The 15591-nt window shown below is 45.8% G+C and overlaps 1 protein-coding gene across 1 annotated transcript in view; it reads left to right on the top strand.

Annotated features, from left to right (window-relative positions):
- The first annotated feature begins 12921 nt into the window (after positions 1 to 12921).
- Ttc39c (tetratricopeptide repeat domain 39C) overlaps positions 12922 to 15591 on the top strand; it is a 92880-nt gene continuing 90210 nt past the window's right edge. The window contains exon 1 of the mRNA XM_005355770.2: positions 12922 to 13591. Within this exon, the coding sequence (XP_005355827.1) occupies positions 13431 to 13591 (161 nt within the window). The 5' untranslated portion in view covers positions 12922 to 13430. The remainder of the gene's footprint in view (positions 13592 to 15591) is intronic.

Consider the following 15591-nt stretch of genomic DNA (forward strand, 5'->3'; position numbering starts at 1 on the left):
CATGTCAAAAGATTCCAAAGGAAGATTGAATACAAATATGTACATTAATGATTAGTTAATCTAAAGTATCTACAGAAAACTCCTGTGATATCTATAACAACAAATGTCAAAAGGTTAGAGCTCCAACGCACAGACCTTTGTTCATGTCATTCAGGGTCAAAGCCAGAGCCTCGTACTTGCTGCGCAGGTGCCTGACGCTCAGCTGTGCCCCAGCTGACAGTCCCCCCTTCACATCAGATAATTCAGTAGACTGCCACTCTATGGACACTGAGCTTGCAGTTGCTTGAGTGTATAAGAAGAGCATTGGGTAAAATGAGCTATGGATAAATGAATGTTGAAGATATGCATCCCTGGTATCTACTCACGATACAGTTATATCTGGTTTCCATCAGAGAATAGTAAAAGCATATATATATATATATATATATATACACACACACACATATATATATATATATATATGCCATACAATGAAACCAAGCATTTATGTGACTTCACTTTATCACAAGGAATTAAAAATTAAGTAAATAAACTCAATGGCAAAAGAAAAAAAAAGGGACAGAATAAGACACCATGAATTTCTGTTTCTCTCTCTCTCTCTCTCTCTCTCTCTCTCTCTCTCTCTCTCTCTCTCTCCACAGAATGTAGCCCTCCAGCTGTGAGGTTTAGAATGTTACCCCCCACTCTCCTTGAGCTGCTGTGAGTGAAATAGGAGATCAAAGTCCACTTCCCAAAAATATTTGAAGAATGTCACAATTAGCAATGATATTCTGAGCAGTTATTATATTTCATACAATAATCAAAGCCAAAAATTCTCTAAAAGTAAAATGACAACCAGTTCACTTGGGAAACAGCTTGGAAAACCAGGCTCCATTTGCTGTGATGTTTTGAGAAGTCCTGTGACATCATTGACTGTCAAACAGAAAGCTTCGTATCAGTCAGAAACAAACGGCTAAACTTAACACTGCTTTTTTATCTGAAACATGGGTGGGAAATTTTGACTTAAAATATACTTAATATATATTTATGTGTGTATATGTCTCCTTGCACATGTGTGTACATATGTATGTGTGTACTTGAGCATATGCACAGATATGTAATATATATTTATGTATGCGTATATGTCTACATGAGCATATGTGCACCTATGTGTAGCTATACATGTGCAGGAGATGATATCTGACCCTTTAAAGCTGGAGATACAGATGTTTGCAAGATGCCGAGTGCTGGGATCTGAGTCTAATCTTTGTGGCTGTCCAGCAGGATGCCAAGTGCTGGGATCTGAATCCAGTCTTTGTGATTGTCCGGTCGTAACTGCTGGACCATTTCTCTGGTTCCCTGAGCAAACATGTGTGCTATTAGGCCTGCAAATCTCTAAAAGGTTCTGAAGCTGTAGGAAAGAAAACAGTAAAAGGTAAATGAAGTTTAACAACTGAAAAAAATCTGTCCATGTAAAAAGTTTTCATGATCAATATTTTGATGATATTTCATGATCAGTTTCAAATATTTTGATATAAGGTACAGAAATAAATGTAAATAAATATTTTTTTCTCAATAAACATCACTTTGTTTTGGTTCCTTATCACCCCCTGTTTGAAGTAAGATAGTTGTCTACTGCAATAACCAAAGGCCATCAGACTGTCTCTAAAATCAATGGTTTTGGCAGATGTTGTAAAAGCACTTGGGAAATCTGCTATGAACTTTAGACAGAAAGCAAAGAGAGGTTTTTCCATTTGTCTAGAAATTTGGAGAAACAGAGAAATTAGATCCAGGGCTTTCCTTAGCCTGGCTTAACACCACATGCTTCTCTGCATCACCCACCCCATCGCCAGGACTCACACCCCACACACTAATTCAAGGAAAGATCCTCAGTGGCCAAGGCTTTAAAGAGTCTACCACTGCGCAGCCAGCATCGGCCCTTGGTCTGCTGTGCTGTGCCTCGGCACGCTGTGGCACTCACAGAAGCTTGCAAGCCTTGAGCGAGTGGACCTTGGCCTTGGCTGCACTGAATCATCACTGGAGAGCTTGGCAAACGCTGACATCTCTACTCCACCCTCAGGAATTTGTTGTCGGATGCGGCCTGGATATTAGTAATTGCAGAGCCTAAAGATGTTCCAGTGTTTCCCAGGACACTGATTCTAGTACCCTATGTAGATTTATATAGTCACCTCTGCAATTAAGACCCAAAGTACCTCCATCAACAAGAAAGTCCCCTGTACTGTGCCTTCATTGTGTGTCACCACCTCTTCTCCCTGCCATCCTTGATCTGCACGGCTTGAATGCACAGTGTCCCCCATAGGTTCACCTATTTGAATCCTTAGGCCTTAGGTGGTGGTGTTTGGGGAAGTTGGGAAACCTTTGGGAGACAGAATTTTGCAACCAGAGGTTTCTTGTCCCACATATTTGATCTATGAGCTCTGGCTTACTATTAACTAGCTCTTACAACTTAAATTAACAAGTTGCTATTAATTTATATTTTACACAAGGCACGTGGCTTGTTACTTCACATCTTGTTCCTCTGGCAGCTGCTGGCATCTCCCCCAACTCCACCTTCATTTTCTCTGGAGTCAGTTTGGCTTCCCCACCTTGCTATATTCTGCTCAGCCATAGGCCAAAGCATTTTCTTTATTAACCAATGGTAATAAAACATATTCACAACATTCAGAAGGGCATCCCACATTAGAGCCTTACTTGAGGAAGTATGTGACTGGGGGTGGACTTTGAATGTATACAGTCCTGCCTCAATTCCTGTTTTCTCTCTGCTCTCTGCTCCTGTTTGAAAATGTGAGCTCCTGCCTCCTCCTGGAGCACTAGGCTTACAGGGTCTTCCCTACCATGCCTTTGGGCAGCTCTACAGGTCTAGTTCAGAACTCTGTATGCCAGGCAAGCACTCTACCAACTAAGCCATAGCTTCCCTCCCTCCTCTCCTCCTTTTCTTCCTTTGGTGTGCAGATGGAATTTAGGGCCTCCCACACACTAAGCCTGTGTTCTGCCCCTGAGTTCTACCCCCAGCCTCAGAGTAGAGAGACTGTTAAGATATAACATGGAGTAAATTCTTAGACTGGAGGTCAGAATGTGCACCTTCACCTGAGTTTAACAACATAGCCACTTCCCTGCAAGGACCTGAAAGTGACTGAGCACGAGAATCCTGTTTTCAGCTGCTTTCTCTCATGTCCGTGTAATGCTGGCCAAAGCACACTAAGAGTACAGATGCCATGGCTGTTGTAGGGTACTGACGTTTTCAGGACAACCAGTCCGCTCCACAGGAGATATATACTTATATATGACTCTGGCCAAGAACAAATAGTTGAGGAGCACACAGGCCCAGTGTGCTAAGTGGACATGGTATCACACCGCTCTAAATTCCACCCACAGATTAGCACAGCCCTCTGCTCGGCAGAGAAATTTCTTTGTGCAGTGGGTGGTGGTGAATGTAGACACAGCTGGCCAGACCGCCAAGCATGAGTGTCAGACAGTGCTCGGCCCCAAGCAGGAGGCTCTCAAGGCTCAGTGGCTAGAGAGACTGCAGACTCAAGTGGAGAAGACTGGAGCAAAACAGCAGAGCCCTTCTGGGCATGACAGGAGCACTCATGAACACATAACCACCATGCCTGGGGGCACAAGATCAAGCCAGGTGACAGGGAAGGGGCTTGTCTCTGTTGCTTTACTACTGCTATGGCGAATACCACAGGCTCGCAGTTGCAAAGGGTTACAGCCTGTGGATCATCATGGCAGGCAGCACAGTAGCAGGCAGACAGATAGGCACGGCACTGGAGAAGTAGCTGGGAGCTTACCTGTGATCCACAAGTGTAAGGCAGAGAGAGTGAGCTTTTGAAATCTCAAAGCCCACCCCAGTGACACACCTCCTCCAACAAGGCCACACCTCCCAATCCTTCCCAAACAGTTCCATCAGCTGAGGACCAAGCATTCAAATATATGAGCCTATGGAGGCTGTTCTCACTTAAACCACTACAGGGCTCATAATCCCCCACCTCTACCTGAGGAGGTATGGACCACTGATGGCTTCTGGGGATTGTGGTTCCTGGTAGGTTGACCATGCTCCAGTAGCCTGCCCCACACTCAGGAGTTTATGGGCATCACAGATTGGACTTAGTGAGTTACACACACAAAGACATAAAGTTGGGGCAGTAGGGAGCTAGAAGGAGAGGAGTAGTAATGAATATAATTAAAATAACAGTGTATAAAATTCTCAACTAAATTTTAAAATAAAAACATTAGTGTGTTAGATATACATTTATTGTGGTTATTTAGAGAGATAATAACATCTGCAGTCACATTTTGATCAATGACAGACCAGCAGAAGTCCTGTGAGATTGTATGAAACCAAATGAAAACTCTATCACCTACTAATGTCATTGTCATAGTGAGACTGTGGTGAGACTGGAGTAAGCAAATGGATTCAGATAAGCTTAGATGCATGCAGGAACAGGCTTCAGCATCGATAGGCGTGTAGTAAGAACCAGGATCCTGTAAGTGTACTTGACCAAGAATGAGAACTTCTGAGAACACATCTCCATTGTTGGAAGTATGCGTGGTTATAAAATTCTGACCAACTTGGCACTCGGATCTTTTATGACATATTTTGTATTTTGTGATGAATGAGTATATAGCTACATCTGCCTCTTTGGTAGTGAGCTTTCCTAGGTAAGGATCTAACGGGAACTGTCTCAGTTTTGCTAGCAATTATCTCTGTTCCCGACGTACTGGGAACACCTGATGAAGAGCAAAGGGCAGCTCCTCTGCTGCAGGATTTCCATGCATTTGTTCTGGTAGCACTGCATTTGCTGCTAGTGGAGATAAAATGAGTCGCCATAGAGAATTCAGTGGCACAGAATCCATGCTGAGACACTTGGATTGCTAGCCAGAAAAAAAATCACAGGTGGGTCATGAATGAGGTGGTATTGCAATGTGTCTTTCCTTACAGTGAGAAGGCAGTTGCTGCAAAATATGTTGGCATACTTGTGGTTAATCTCAATTATCAGCATGATGGGATTGAGAGCTGTCCAGGCAATTAGTATAGCTCACTGCTGGGTGCACCTGTGAGGATATTTCCAAATAAGAGTATCAGGGAGACCTTCCTTGAATATGGCTGACACCTCCAGCAGGCTCAGTGGGGGAGGGGCAGGTAGAGGAAAAGAGAGGGAGGAGGAAGCCAGTTAGTGTAAACATTCATCCTTCTGAAACCATGAAAAAAAGAAAACACCACATTTCCTTCTTTGAATTATTCCTCTTTGGTACTGCCTCAACAACAAATGGTCCTCACAGAGCACAGTGGTAGCAGCCTGCCCAGCATCCACGAGGCCCACTGATCCCGCACCACTAAGTTAGTAACCTTCCACCAAGTAGTACCCATTCTTTACCAGACCCTTCAGATAGAGTACAAAACAGTCATGGGGATAGACACATAGGTCACTGGTAGCTGAATGTTTGGTGCCCCAACTTTAATCCTCAGTACCAATAAAAATCTAAGGATGGCACAATCCTATATCACAGCACTTTGGGGGTGGAGGCTGGAGAATGAGAAATTCAAGGTCATCCTCAACTGCCTGACAGGTCTGAGGCCTTCCTGGGACACAGGCATTCTCCCTGTGTTCAGAAAGAAAAAGAAAGAGCATATTAATGGATTATGGAAGCAGGGACTGCTCAAATCCAGATGAAGACGCTGGAATGTGTGTGTGTGTGTGTGTGTGTGTGTGTGTGTGTGTGTGTGTGTGTGCGCGCATATGTGTATGTGTGTGTGTGTGTGTATTACATGCTGAGGCAACTCAGTGCGCCTTCTTTAGGCTACATTAATAACAAACCTGTGCTGTTTGTTAGAGACAGCTTGAGCTAATCATCTCCAGATGATGCATCTGGTCTTTCAAATTCACAGACTTTTCTTTGTGCTGGATATTTTAAGATTGTACTGGTGACGGGCACAGATATGAACAGAAGGACCCACTGATCTTAGCATTAGCAAGGGCCTTTTGTGGACCTGCTTAGAACCGACGCTAACGGTCTCGGTACTATACTTCTCTTTCCTTTCTCAGACAGGGTCTCAGACAGGGCTGGAGCCCAAGGTGGAGTCAAATTCAAGGTTCTCCTGCCTCAGCATCCCAAGAATTGGCATTCAAGGTGTGTTTTCTGTCGTGCAACTTGGCATTAGCTCAAAAAAACATCTTCACAAGCCCTCTGTCGGCTTTTTTTTTTCTTGCCTTGAAGGCGACTGGTTGTCTTCATATTCCACGTGAGGAAATGGAAGCTGAGAGAGCTGAGATAAAACAGGCTAACACACTGCAAGGTCGGGGGTGTGGCCCACGGTTAACCTCCTATCCTGCAGCCCTCATCTTTATCATACAGTATATGAATCATTTTGCCAGTGTTGAACGCCCGCATGCTCTGGACTCTCTCAGAAGATCTGACTACACCTAGAGATTTGGAACCAATTCCACTCTGAGAAGAATTGCTATTGCTTTCACTCCAAATAAATTCACCTGTGTGGTCACATCTTAAATGAACACTTAAATACCAACACAAATCTCCTCTTACCTGAAAAAAGGGTGGGGGGATTCTGATTAGAGAGAGGGGCTGGGGTAGGGGCCATTCCCCACATCCACAAAAGAAAGTGTTGCCTCTCCACCAATGCAAATAATTCCAAGCAGACCAAATCAAACCAAATAAAAGATGCCCATGTTTAATAAAATGCCCTTATTCCCAGGTGGCCCACCCCTGCAGTGAATGGAGAAAGCCCACCCCTGCAGTGAATGAGAAAGCCCACCCCTGCAGTGAATGGAGCATACTGTTTCTTTTGACACCCACCTCATCCATGGAGCCAGAGTGGCTCCCTTCCTGGAGACTTGGCAGACCCAGATCTTGAAACCAGTGACAGTCTTCTCTCCCAGGACAGAAAATCGATGGAACGCGGTAGTGATGGAAACAGAAGAGATGGCTTAAAGCAAAGACAGACACACATTGGGGAGTAGAAGAGAATATGTGTGAGATATTATTTGGAAAAGTAAAAGGAGACACTGTTTCCCCTCAAAGGCACGCCATTTGAGAGCTGGAAATGAAGTGTCCTAGCCTGACTATTGACCTCTCGAGGGGACTGTGCCAGCTGGAGCAAGGGCACAGGTCTGTTCCAGTTTGTATGAACATATAGTGATATAATGTGGCTCCTAATAAGCAGCTCATTTAGCCCTGATAACGTCCTTCGGATATTCCATTTGGGGACAGGCACATAAGGAGATGTCTGGAAGGAACGACTTCCTGCCCTGTAGTCATTTCTGTGCTCTGCAGGGCAGCTTGAGTGGCTTATATCCAACTTGAGCAGTGGTTCCCAACTTGTGTCTTGACCCCTTTGACAAATCTCTAGCTCCAAAAATATTTATATCATGATTCATAACAGTAGCAAAATTATAGTTATGAAGTAATAACAAAAATAATTTGATGGTTGGGATCATTCTAAAATAACTGTATTAAAGGGTTGCAGCATTAGTAAGGTTGACACCCACTGTTTTAGGGTTTCTATTGCTATGAAGAGACTTCATAACCATGGCAACTCTTATAAAGGAAAGCATTTAATTGGGGCGACTTACAGTTTCAGAGATTTAGTTCATTATCATCATGGTGGTGGCCTGCAGGCAGACATGGTACTGGAGAAAGAGCTGAGAGTTCTACATCTTGATCCGCAGGCAACAGGAAGTGAATGTAGTTTGAGCAAAGGAGACCTCAAAGCCCACCCCTACAGTGTCACACTTCCTCCAACAAGGTCACACCTACTCCAACAAAACAAAGTCTCATAATATTGCTACTCCCTTTCAGGGGCATTTTCTTTCAAACTATCACATTCTATTCCCTGGTTTCCAAAGGCTTGTAGTCATATCATAATGCAAAAAATGCATTCAGTCCAACTTCAAAAGTTTCCATAGTCTATAAGAGTCTCAAATTTATTTAAAATTCTAAAGTTTAAAGTCCCTTCTGAGATTCATGCACTCTCTTACCTGTAATCCCCTGTAAAATCAAAATCAAAAAACAGATCCATATTTCCAACATACAGTGACACAGGATACACATTACCATCCCAGAACATAGGGAAGGGAGCACAGTGAGGGAACACTGGACCAAAGCAAGACCAAAACCAGCTTGGCAAACTCCAAACTCTGCATCTCCATGTCTACTGCAAAATGCGCTTCAGGTCTCTAACTCCTTTCAGCTTTGTTGACTGCAACACGCTTGTTTCTTTCTCTTGGGCTGGTTCCACTTCCTGTTAGCCGCTCTCCTCAGGAGGTTTCTCGTGGCTCTGGCATCTTCAACATCTTGGGGTCTCCAAGGCAATCCAGGTTTTACCGTCACAGCTTTACACAATGGCCTCTTTGGGCCTCCATGCAGGGACATCCCTGTCATATGCCTGGCATCAGCAGCTTTCCGTAATCATGGAGGAAGATTCCATAATCTCTTTCTTCTATTCTTGACTCTAAAGCCAGAACCATGTGGCCAAAGCTGCCAAGGTCTGTTGCTTACTGGGACTGGAACATGGTCTCCTTGTTTAATTATATCTTCAACAGCTTTATGTCCTTCACTGCCTAAACTTGACTGTTCTGGAATTCACTCTGTAGACCAGACTGGCCTAAAACTCAGATCGCCTGAGTGCTGGGATTAAAGGCATGTACAACCACACCTGGACCTAAATTGTTCTTTAATTCCTTTTTACAAGTTGGAAGCTTAGCTGAATAGGGTCTTGCCCTGAGGCCACCGCTTCCTTTATTCCATTCTTCACTCTTCTCATCTCCTTGAACACTGGACTTAGCATTCCACTCCCTGCTCCCCTTTTCTCCTCAAATTGTACAGTTTGTATTTTTCCTTGCTCAGCTTGCTCCCTTTCTTTATATGTCTTTATAAGCATGAATACTAGTAACCACACAACAGAATCTATAATAAGCTATTTTGAAATTTTCTTTACCAATGGAATTAATCCAAATCTCTTCACTTTAGCTTCAGGCAGACTCTTCAGACAAGGGCCAAAAGCAGCTACATTCTTCACCAAAATATCACAAGAATGCTATCTAGGCAGCATACTAAAATTCTTCTCCTCTAAAACATCTTAAGCCAGGCCCCCACAGTTCAAATCTCCCATGCTCCTACTACTGTGGCCCATTAAGCAGTGCTTAAGGCAATCCTACTGCGCTCCTAACCCAAACTTCCAAAGTCCAAATTCCTCCAAACAAAAGTACGGTCAGACCTATCACAGCAATACCCCAGTTTTTAGTATCAACTTCTGTCTCAGTTGGGGTTTCTGTTGCTGTGAAAAGACACCATGACTACAACAACTCTTATAAAAGAAAACATTTAGCTGGGGGCTGGTTTATAGTTCAGAGGTTTAGTCTGTTATCATCATGGCGTATGGTATGCAGGCTGACAGGGAACTGGAGAAGGAGCTCAGAGTTCTACATCCAGACAGATCCTCAGGCAGCAGGAAGTGAACTGTGTCACACTGAGCTACCTTGAGCAAAGAAGACTTCAAAGCCCATCCCCACCGTGACATACTTCTTCCAAGAAAGCCACACCTCCTAATAAATAGCGCTACTCCCTATGGGGGCCATTTTCTTTCAAACCACTACACCCACTGCGCTAGAGAAACTCCCATGGGCACCACACACTCCCTTCCTCAGAGGCAAGCTAATTGCTACCACTTGTGAGAAGAAAAAGAAAAGGTCTGCCGCATAGTTCCACACTGGACCTCGAGCTCACATTAAGAGCAGCTCACCCCATTTTCCTGTCAGCCCATAGTAAAAGAGTGATTCATCCTTCTACTCTCCTTGGGATTCCAGATGTTTGAGAAACTGTAGATAAAGACACACTGTTTCTATTGTTAACTTTAGCAAAGAATCGTTTTAAAAGTATCCAAAAAACAATTACATTTTCTTAAGGTACTTTTGTAGAATGCTCTCTTCCAGTTGTAACAGCCATTGCCATCTTAATTAGAGCAGTCCTGACCTTCTCTCATAGAAGAAGGAGGCATTGATGGTCATTACCTGAGGTTTCGGCCATTGCCTCCTATGCCTCTTCCCCAGAATCACCTCTTTTGTATGTGATCCTGTGTGAGCTGCAGGTATCTATGGATGCCAGGAGGGGCTGAAATAGATTGTGGAAGGCTAATTGAAAGGAGGACTCTGTCTGTGCATCTCTGGGGAACTTGTCCGTGCTGATGATGTAGGTTCTATGGAATAGAGCCACTAAGCACCCAGATGGCAGAGACGAGGATGGAGTGAAAAGCTGGGTGTTGGTCACAGGGTTGAAGCTCTGGATATAGCCTCATTCTGGAAACCCCTACATGAGCCAGTAAATTTGCTCCTCTAAGGCAAATTGGGTCAGGGTTTTCTATTGTTTGCAATAAAGATACCGCAGCAGTGTGTGTGGCAAAACACACTTGCAGTTTCATTTCTCTAAGGAGAGAGACGCAGCACTATAAAATATTGGCTATCTGCATAGCAAAGGAGTTTGTAAGAGAGACGAGCTGTTTCCTCCTGTTGTAGCTGTCCTTCTACCCCCTCAGCTGCTGAAGGACATACTTGGGTAAATCCTAGGCAAGTGCACTGAAGACTTAGTTTTGCCATAGAGTGCATTGGGTCTCACATTGTCGAGTGGGAGATAGTGAGGGCATTAGTAGCCCAGATTTCCGTCCCCTTTCAATGTAGTAGACATCATGACCTTTTAAAGCCACCGTGACCTGGGCTCATTATCTATCAAAGGTAGCAGTCAGCCATCCTCCCCACCTGCTAGGTGAGATGTGGCTGGGTGTGTCATTGCCAGTCATAGCTGCATCAACATTCTCTTGGGGTTTGGGAGCCACCATTTAATCCCTTTGCTCTGGGCAGTATTGAGGATTGGACCTCTAGTTTCAGGCATGGGGAGCAAGCTCCCTACTGCTGTGCCCCAGCCATCTCTTTTGAATCCTTTTCATATCACTCACTACTGAGCAGATGCTTTCAAGTATCCATTTCTAACTCAAAAACTAGCTGAATTATTTTATATCTGATTAAATCCCACAATTGCATATGTGTGAGGTATGTTACACTAAGGACTTCACCCTCTCTCTAGGTCCCTTCCTTTGTCTATGCTGGGGAGCTGGACAGCTGTCCTGAAGTTTGTTAACCCACTGTGGTGGGTCCACAGAAATTACTTTGTCTTTTCTGATTCCCTATCAGTTGCAAGGCCCCAAATCCAACTTGTTAACAATGCCTATGGTGTCACAAATATCTTCAAAGTCCTTTTTTAGCCCCCCCTCTTTCCCCAGCTGTAAATGCACAGAAGACTGTGCTCTGTCCCCTTACCAAGTGGGAGAGGAGCAGCTGTCTCACCTCCCTGTTGCCTAGGTTGTGCAGGGACTTGGGGTGGATGCTCCGTGGGCCCCAAAGCCCCAGCAGCCTGCAAGCGGAAAGCACTTGGAGAGGCCGGCAGCAGGGGCTGCAGCAGACGCTGTGAGGTCAGGGGTCTCAGTGGACGCAGTGGGCAGTACTGTCCTAAGACCTCCTGATGGCTTGTCCACCAAAATGTGAATACACATGAATTTCTTAAAGAGACCCTGGCCCCGTGTCATTTGGGATCTGCTCTCAGTGGAATGTGTAGCCCTCAGCATCCATTCTTAACAAGGATGCCATTCAGGTCCCCTAGAAATATATCATTACAGTACCCCAAAAATGAGGTTTCAGTTTGAATGCCATTAAGGCAGGTGACAGTGCTTATAACTGAGACTGACTCTAGTTCAGAGCATTGGATTAGAAATATCACAGGGTCAGTTTGTAAAGACCTTAGCATGAATGCCATGATTTCTAACTAGATGGAACCATGTCCAGGCAGAGGCACATTCATTATTTTTATCTTAGTAATTCCAATTTTTTTAATTTCAGCTATTGTCAAGAATTAGTTAGCAAGGCATGTTATTTTAAATTGTAATCCCAGCAGGCCAGAGGCTGAGGCAGGAGGATTACAGGGAGTTCAAGGTCAGTCTGGGCTACAGAGTAAAACTCTGCCTTAAACAACCAATTAGCTTGATTTTTACAACAGCGGTACCGAAAAGCTAGCCTGTCGTCCTAGCTAGCTGAGAGGCCAGGAATTCCAGGTCAGCCTGACTAGCATTGTGAGTCCTACAAGAAAGGAGAAAGAGAAGCCTACCAGCTGAGAGATGACAGCTACTGGCACGACTCTTAGATTTTAGGGATGAAAATGAGAGGAGTTAGTCTTGTAAGGAATCCTACAGAGAACAGTGCGACTAACCACTAAACATACCGCGAGTTTGTGTGATAATTTGTCTCAGCTCACTATAGTGTTGGATGTTATATTTGTGGCAATGTCTAGATCCGGGTATGAATGGATTTAATGTGTAAAGCCATTCATCAGGGAAGTTTCTTCTAATTGAAGTGAATGAGCTCTAATGCAGGAAAACAGTCCATTTGACATAATCTTCCTTGTAACAGTATGTTTAACTGCTAAAGTAAAGATGATAACATTTTGAAAACCCATAAACTGATTTCTTTTTTGTGTCTAAATGGTGCGCACAGGCACCAGCAGCTCACCATTAGAAGTGAGACAGCGACTCTGATTAAATTATCACCTTTGCATTTTGCTGACATTTGCTTACATAAAAACCACAGCTTTTTTTTTTCCGTTTCACTGACAGGCAAGTCAAGATGCTAGGAGAACACATCTTAATAGCTTACTTCTTAATACTTTTAAATATTTAGCTATGTGGCAAAGGGACCCTTGTCTCTCCTTGGCGCTCATGTTGGTGGTGGGCCCTAGCAAGTGGTCCAGATGCTTGAGGCCACGCCCCCACCGCCAACCTGCTCGGGGATTGGCTGCCTTAGGCCTAGTGGGCGGCCCCGGTCGGGGCGAAGTTGGGGGTGACTCCCAAGGGTTCTGACACTGAAGCCCAAGCCAAAGCCACCTGGGAGTCCTGCCGCGCTCTGTCGCAGAGGACCAGGAGTTCTCTGACCCCTAGTCAAGCTCCCCCGTCCTCCCAGTGCGTCCGCGGTCCACCCTATCCTGGGAGGATTGGGCCTTGGGGCCTCGCGTGGGTGTCAGCAGCCTGGACCCTGATCCGGGGGCCGCTGGAGCTGGTTCCGGGGCCTGGAGGAGCTGCTGGAAGCGGAGGCGGCTCGGGAGACGCTGGATCGAAGCGGGCGCAGACACCCGAAACGGCTGGGGTGGCCGCGAGCCGGCTGCTGAGTAATCCTGGGCGGCGGGTGGGGGCGGCCAGGCGCCCACGTTCCCCCGCGCCGCAGCCGGGCGGCGGCTCCGCCTCCGCGTCCCTCCCCGCCCCCTGCCGGCTGCTGTGCTCGGCTCCCGGCAGGTCGGAGCGGGGCTCGGGGAGCGCGGGCCGCTGCAGCCGCCTCCCGCACCTCGCCTCGGCCCGCGCGGAGCCTCGTGCGCCCATGGCCGGCTCGGAGCAGCAGCGGCCGCAGCGGAGGGACGAAATAGAGTCGGACGCGGCGGCGGCGGCGCCCCTGCAGGACGCAGAGCTGGCCCTGGCTGGCATCAACATGCTGCTCAACAACGGCTTCAGGGAGTCGGATCAGCTTTTCAAACAATACAGGTGACACCACTCTTCCGACTCTCTGCCCCGGCTGCGCGCTCCGGGTGGTCACTTCGCAACCAGCGGCTGCTCTCTTCCCCGCTTCCCTTCGCTTCCCAAGGCTTTATCTGCAGCCTTTGCCCTGCGCCTTGGCCCCGTCCTCCTCCCCACCCCATCCCCCGCTGCGTTGTCCCTTCCCTCCCAGACACCGCATTCTCTGCTCACTTTCTGCCCTCATAGGAATGCCCAGTGTTTCTCTGATGCTTTCGAGCGGTGGCTCACCTACCATAGGTGGCTTAGGGAACTAATGCATCTGAGGCAGCAACGAGCCTGGCACTTGCAGGGTTGAGACTCTGGCTCGCCTGCTGCCTGGGCAGCCTTTTGTGACCCTAACACAGCCTGCTGCATCCTTGCCTGGTCCTTGTGTGGCGCTTTGCTTTGTGCCATTCCCGGAGCTTTTGTTATTTACAGACAGTGTAGTTTAAGTGTCGCGCTGTGCAGGAACTTCAAAATTTCAGACCAAACTCTGCTCACCCATCCTTCTCTGCCTATCCTTCCAAAGCCTCAGGCTTGAAATGAGTTACTGATCTTTCAAGATTTATTAAGAATTTTCTCTGGTAAAAAGAAACTAGAGGAATTTTTTTCTTAAAATACGGAAGAATGGAAGGAGAAACACGTGTGTGCCTTTAATTTGTCTTTGAGGAATTCAACTCAAGAACTAAGTAAGCCTGGTAGCTTTCTTGCTATTGTGGGATCCAGGTGTTCTGCTTCAGGAAGCAAGCTAGTTTGCCCTGTGAACGTGGGCCAGCAATCAGATGCCTAGCAGCCGTCCTGAGCATGTTTAAGGGCGTATGCCTCATAGTTTCTTGACGCCCATAGTGAAGGTTGAAATTAGTGAATCGCTGTCTAGTTGTGATGGAGAATTGAGTGTGTTAGTGAATGAGAAATGCCTAGGGTTCAAAGGATGGCGGTTTTCACCGAGCCCAGCTACTGCTCTCCAAACAGCAAAGCAGATATCTTGCAAGTAGGAACTTTTCACTGGACCTGGTTTGCTTTGTTGCTTTTGTTTTGAGACATAGTCCATGATTTGTAGCTTAGACTAGCCTTGCTAGCCTCCCGTCTCAGCCTCCCCAGTGCTAGGGATTACAGACTTGAACCCGACATCTGGGCTCTACTGTACTTTTAATTTTAAGTGAGCTTCTTCTCACCCTTATGGGTCTGAAATGAAAACATTTTAACTTACTCAGAATGTATTATTTAAAACACACACAAACACACATACTCACTACATAAGTTTGATTTAAGGTGTTTCATCAAAGTCTTTGATGGAGGATTTTTTAAAAAGTTACTAATTCTGTCTTATCGTTTGCTTGTAGGTTAGTTATAATTTTTTTTTTTTTAAACAGGGTTTCACCATGTAGCCTTGGCTAGTCTGGAGCTCACTGTATAGCCCAGGCAGTAGTGTTACTGTCACATTGAAAGCAGACTTTTTCTTTATTTAGTCCAGTAGTCCTCATCCTGTGGCTCATGACTCCTTTGGCAAACCTATTTCCAGAAATATTTACATTATGATTCATAACGGTAACAATGAAATAACTTTATGGTGGAGGTCACCACAGTGCGAGGCACCTGCACTAGAAGGTCACAGTGTTTGGAAGGTCGAGCACTGAGCAGGCTGCCGGAGTGTCAGCAGAGGACCGCTGTGAGAGCTGCAGCTTGAACAGAACTTGTCTGTGCGGAAGGAGATAGGGAAATGTGTAGCTGGGAGCTGTCTACTGTGTTTTCCAATGGGAACTGGGAATAAGGAAGGAAAATATATTGTAATATCAAATTTTTTTTTTTTTTTTGCCAAGCACAAGTACCAGCCGCACTCCCTCGCCTGTTTTCACTGTGAGTGTGGCAGTGAGGGACTGAGACTCTTGGCATCAATGGGGTCTATCACTACGGTTCTAAGGGACCGAGACTCTTGGCATCAATGGGGTCTATCACCACGGTTCTAAGGGACTGAGACTCTTGGCATC

Source organism: Microtus ochrogaster, chromosome 18 (assembly GCF_000317375.1).
Source record: "Microtus ochrogaster isolate Prairie Vole_2 chromosome 18, MicOch1.0, whole genome shotgun sequence".
Classification (NCBI taxonomy): Eukaryota; Metazoa; Chordata; class Mammalia; order Rodentia; family Cricetidae; genus Microtus; species Microtus ochrogaster.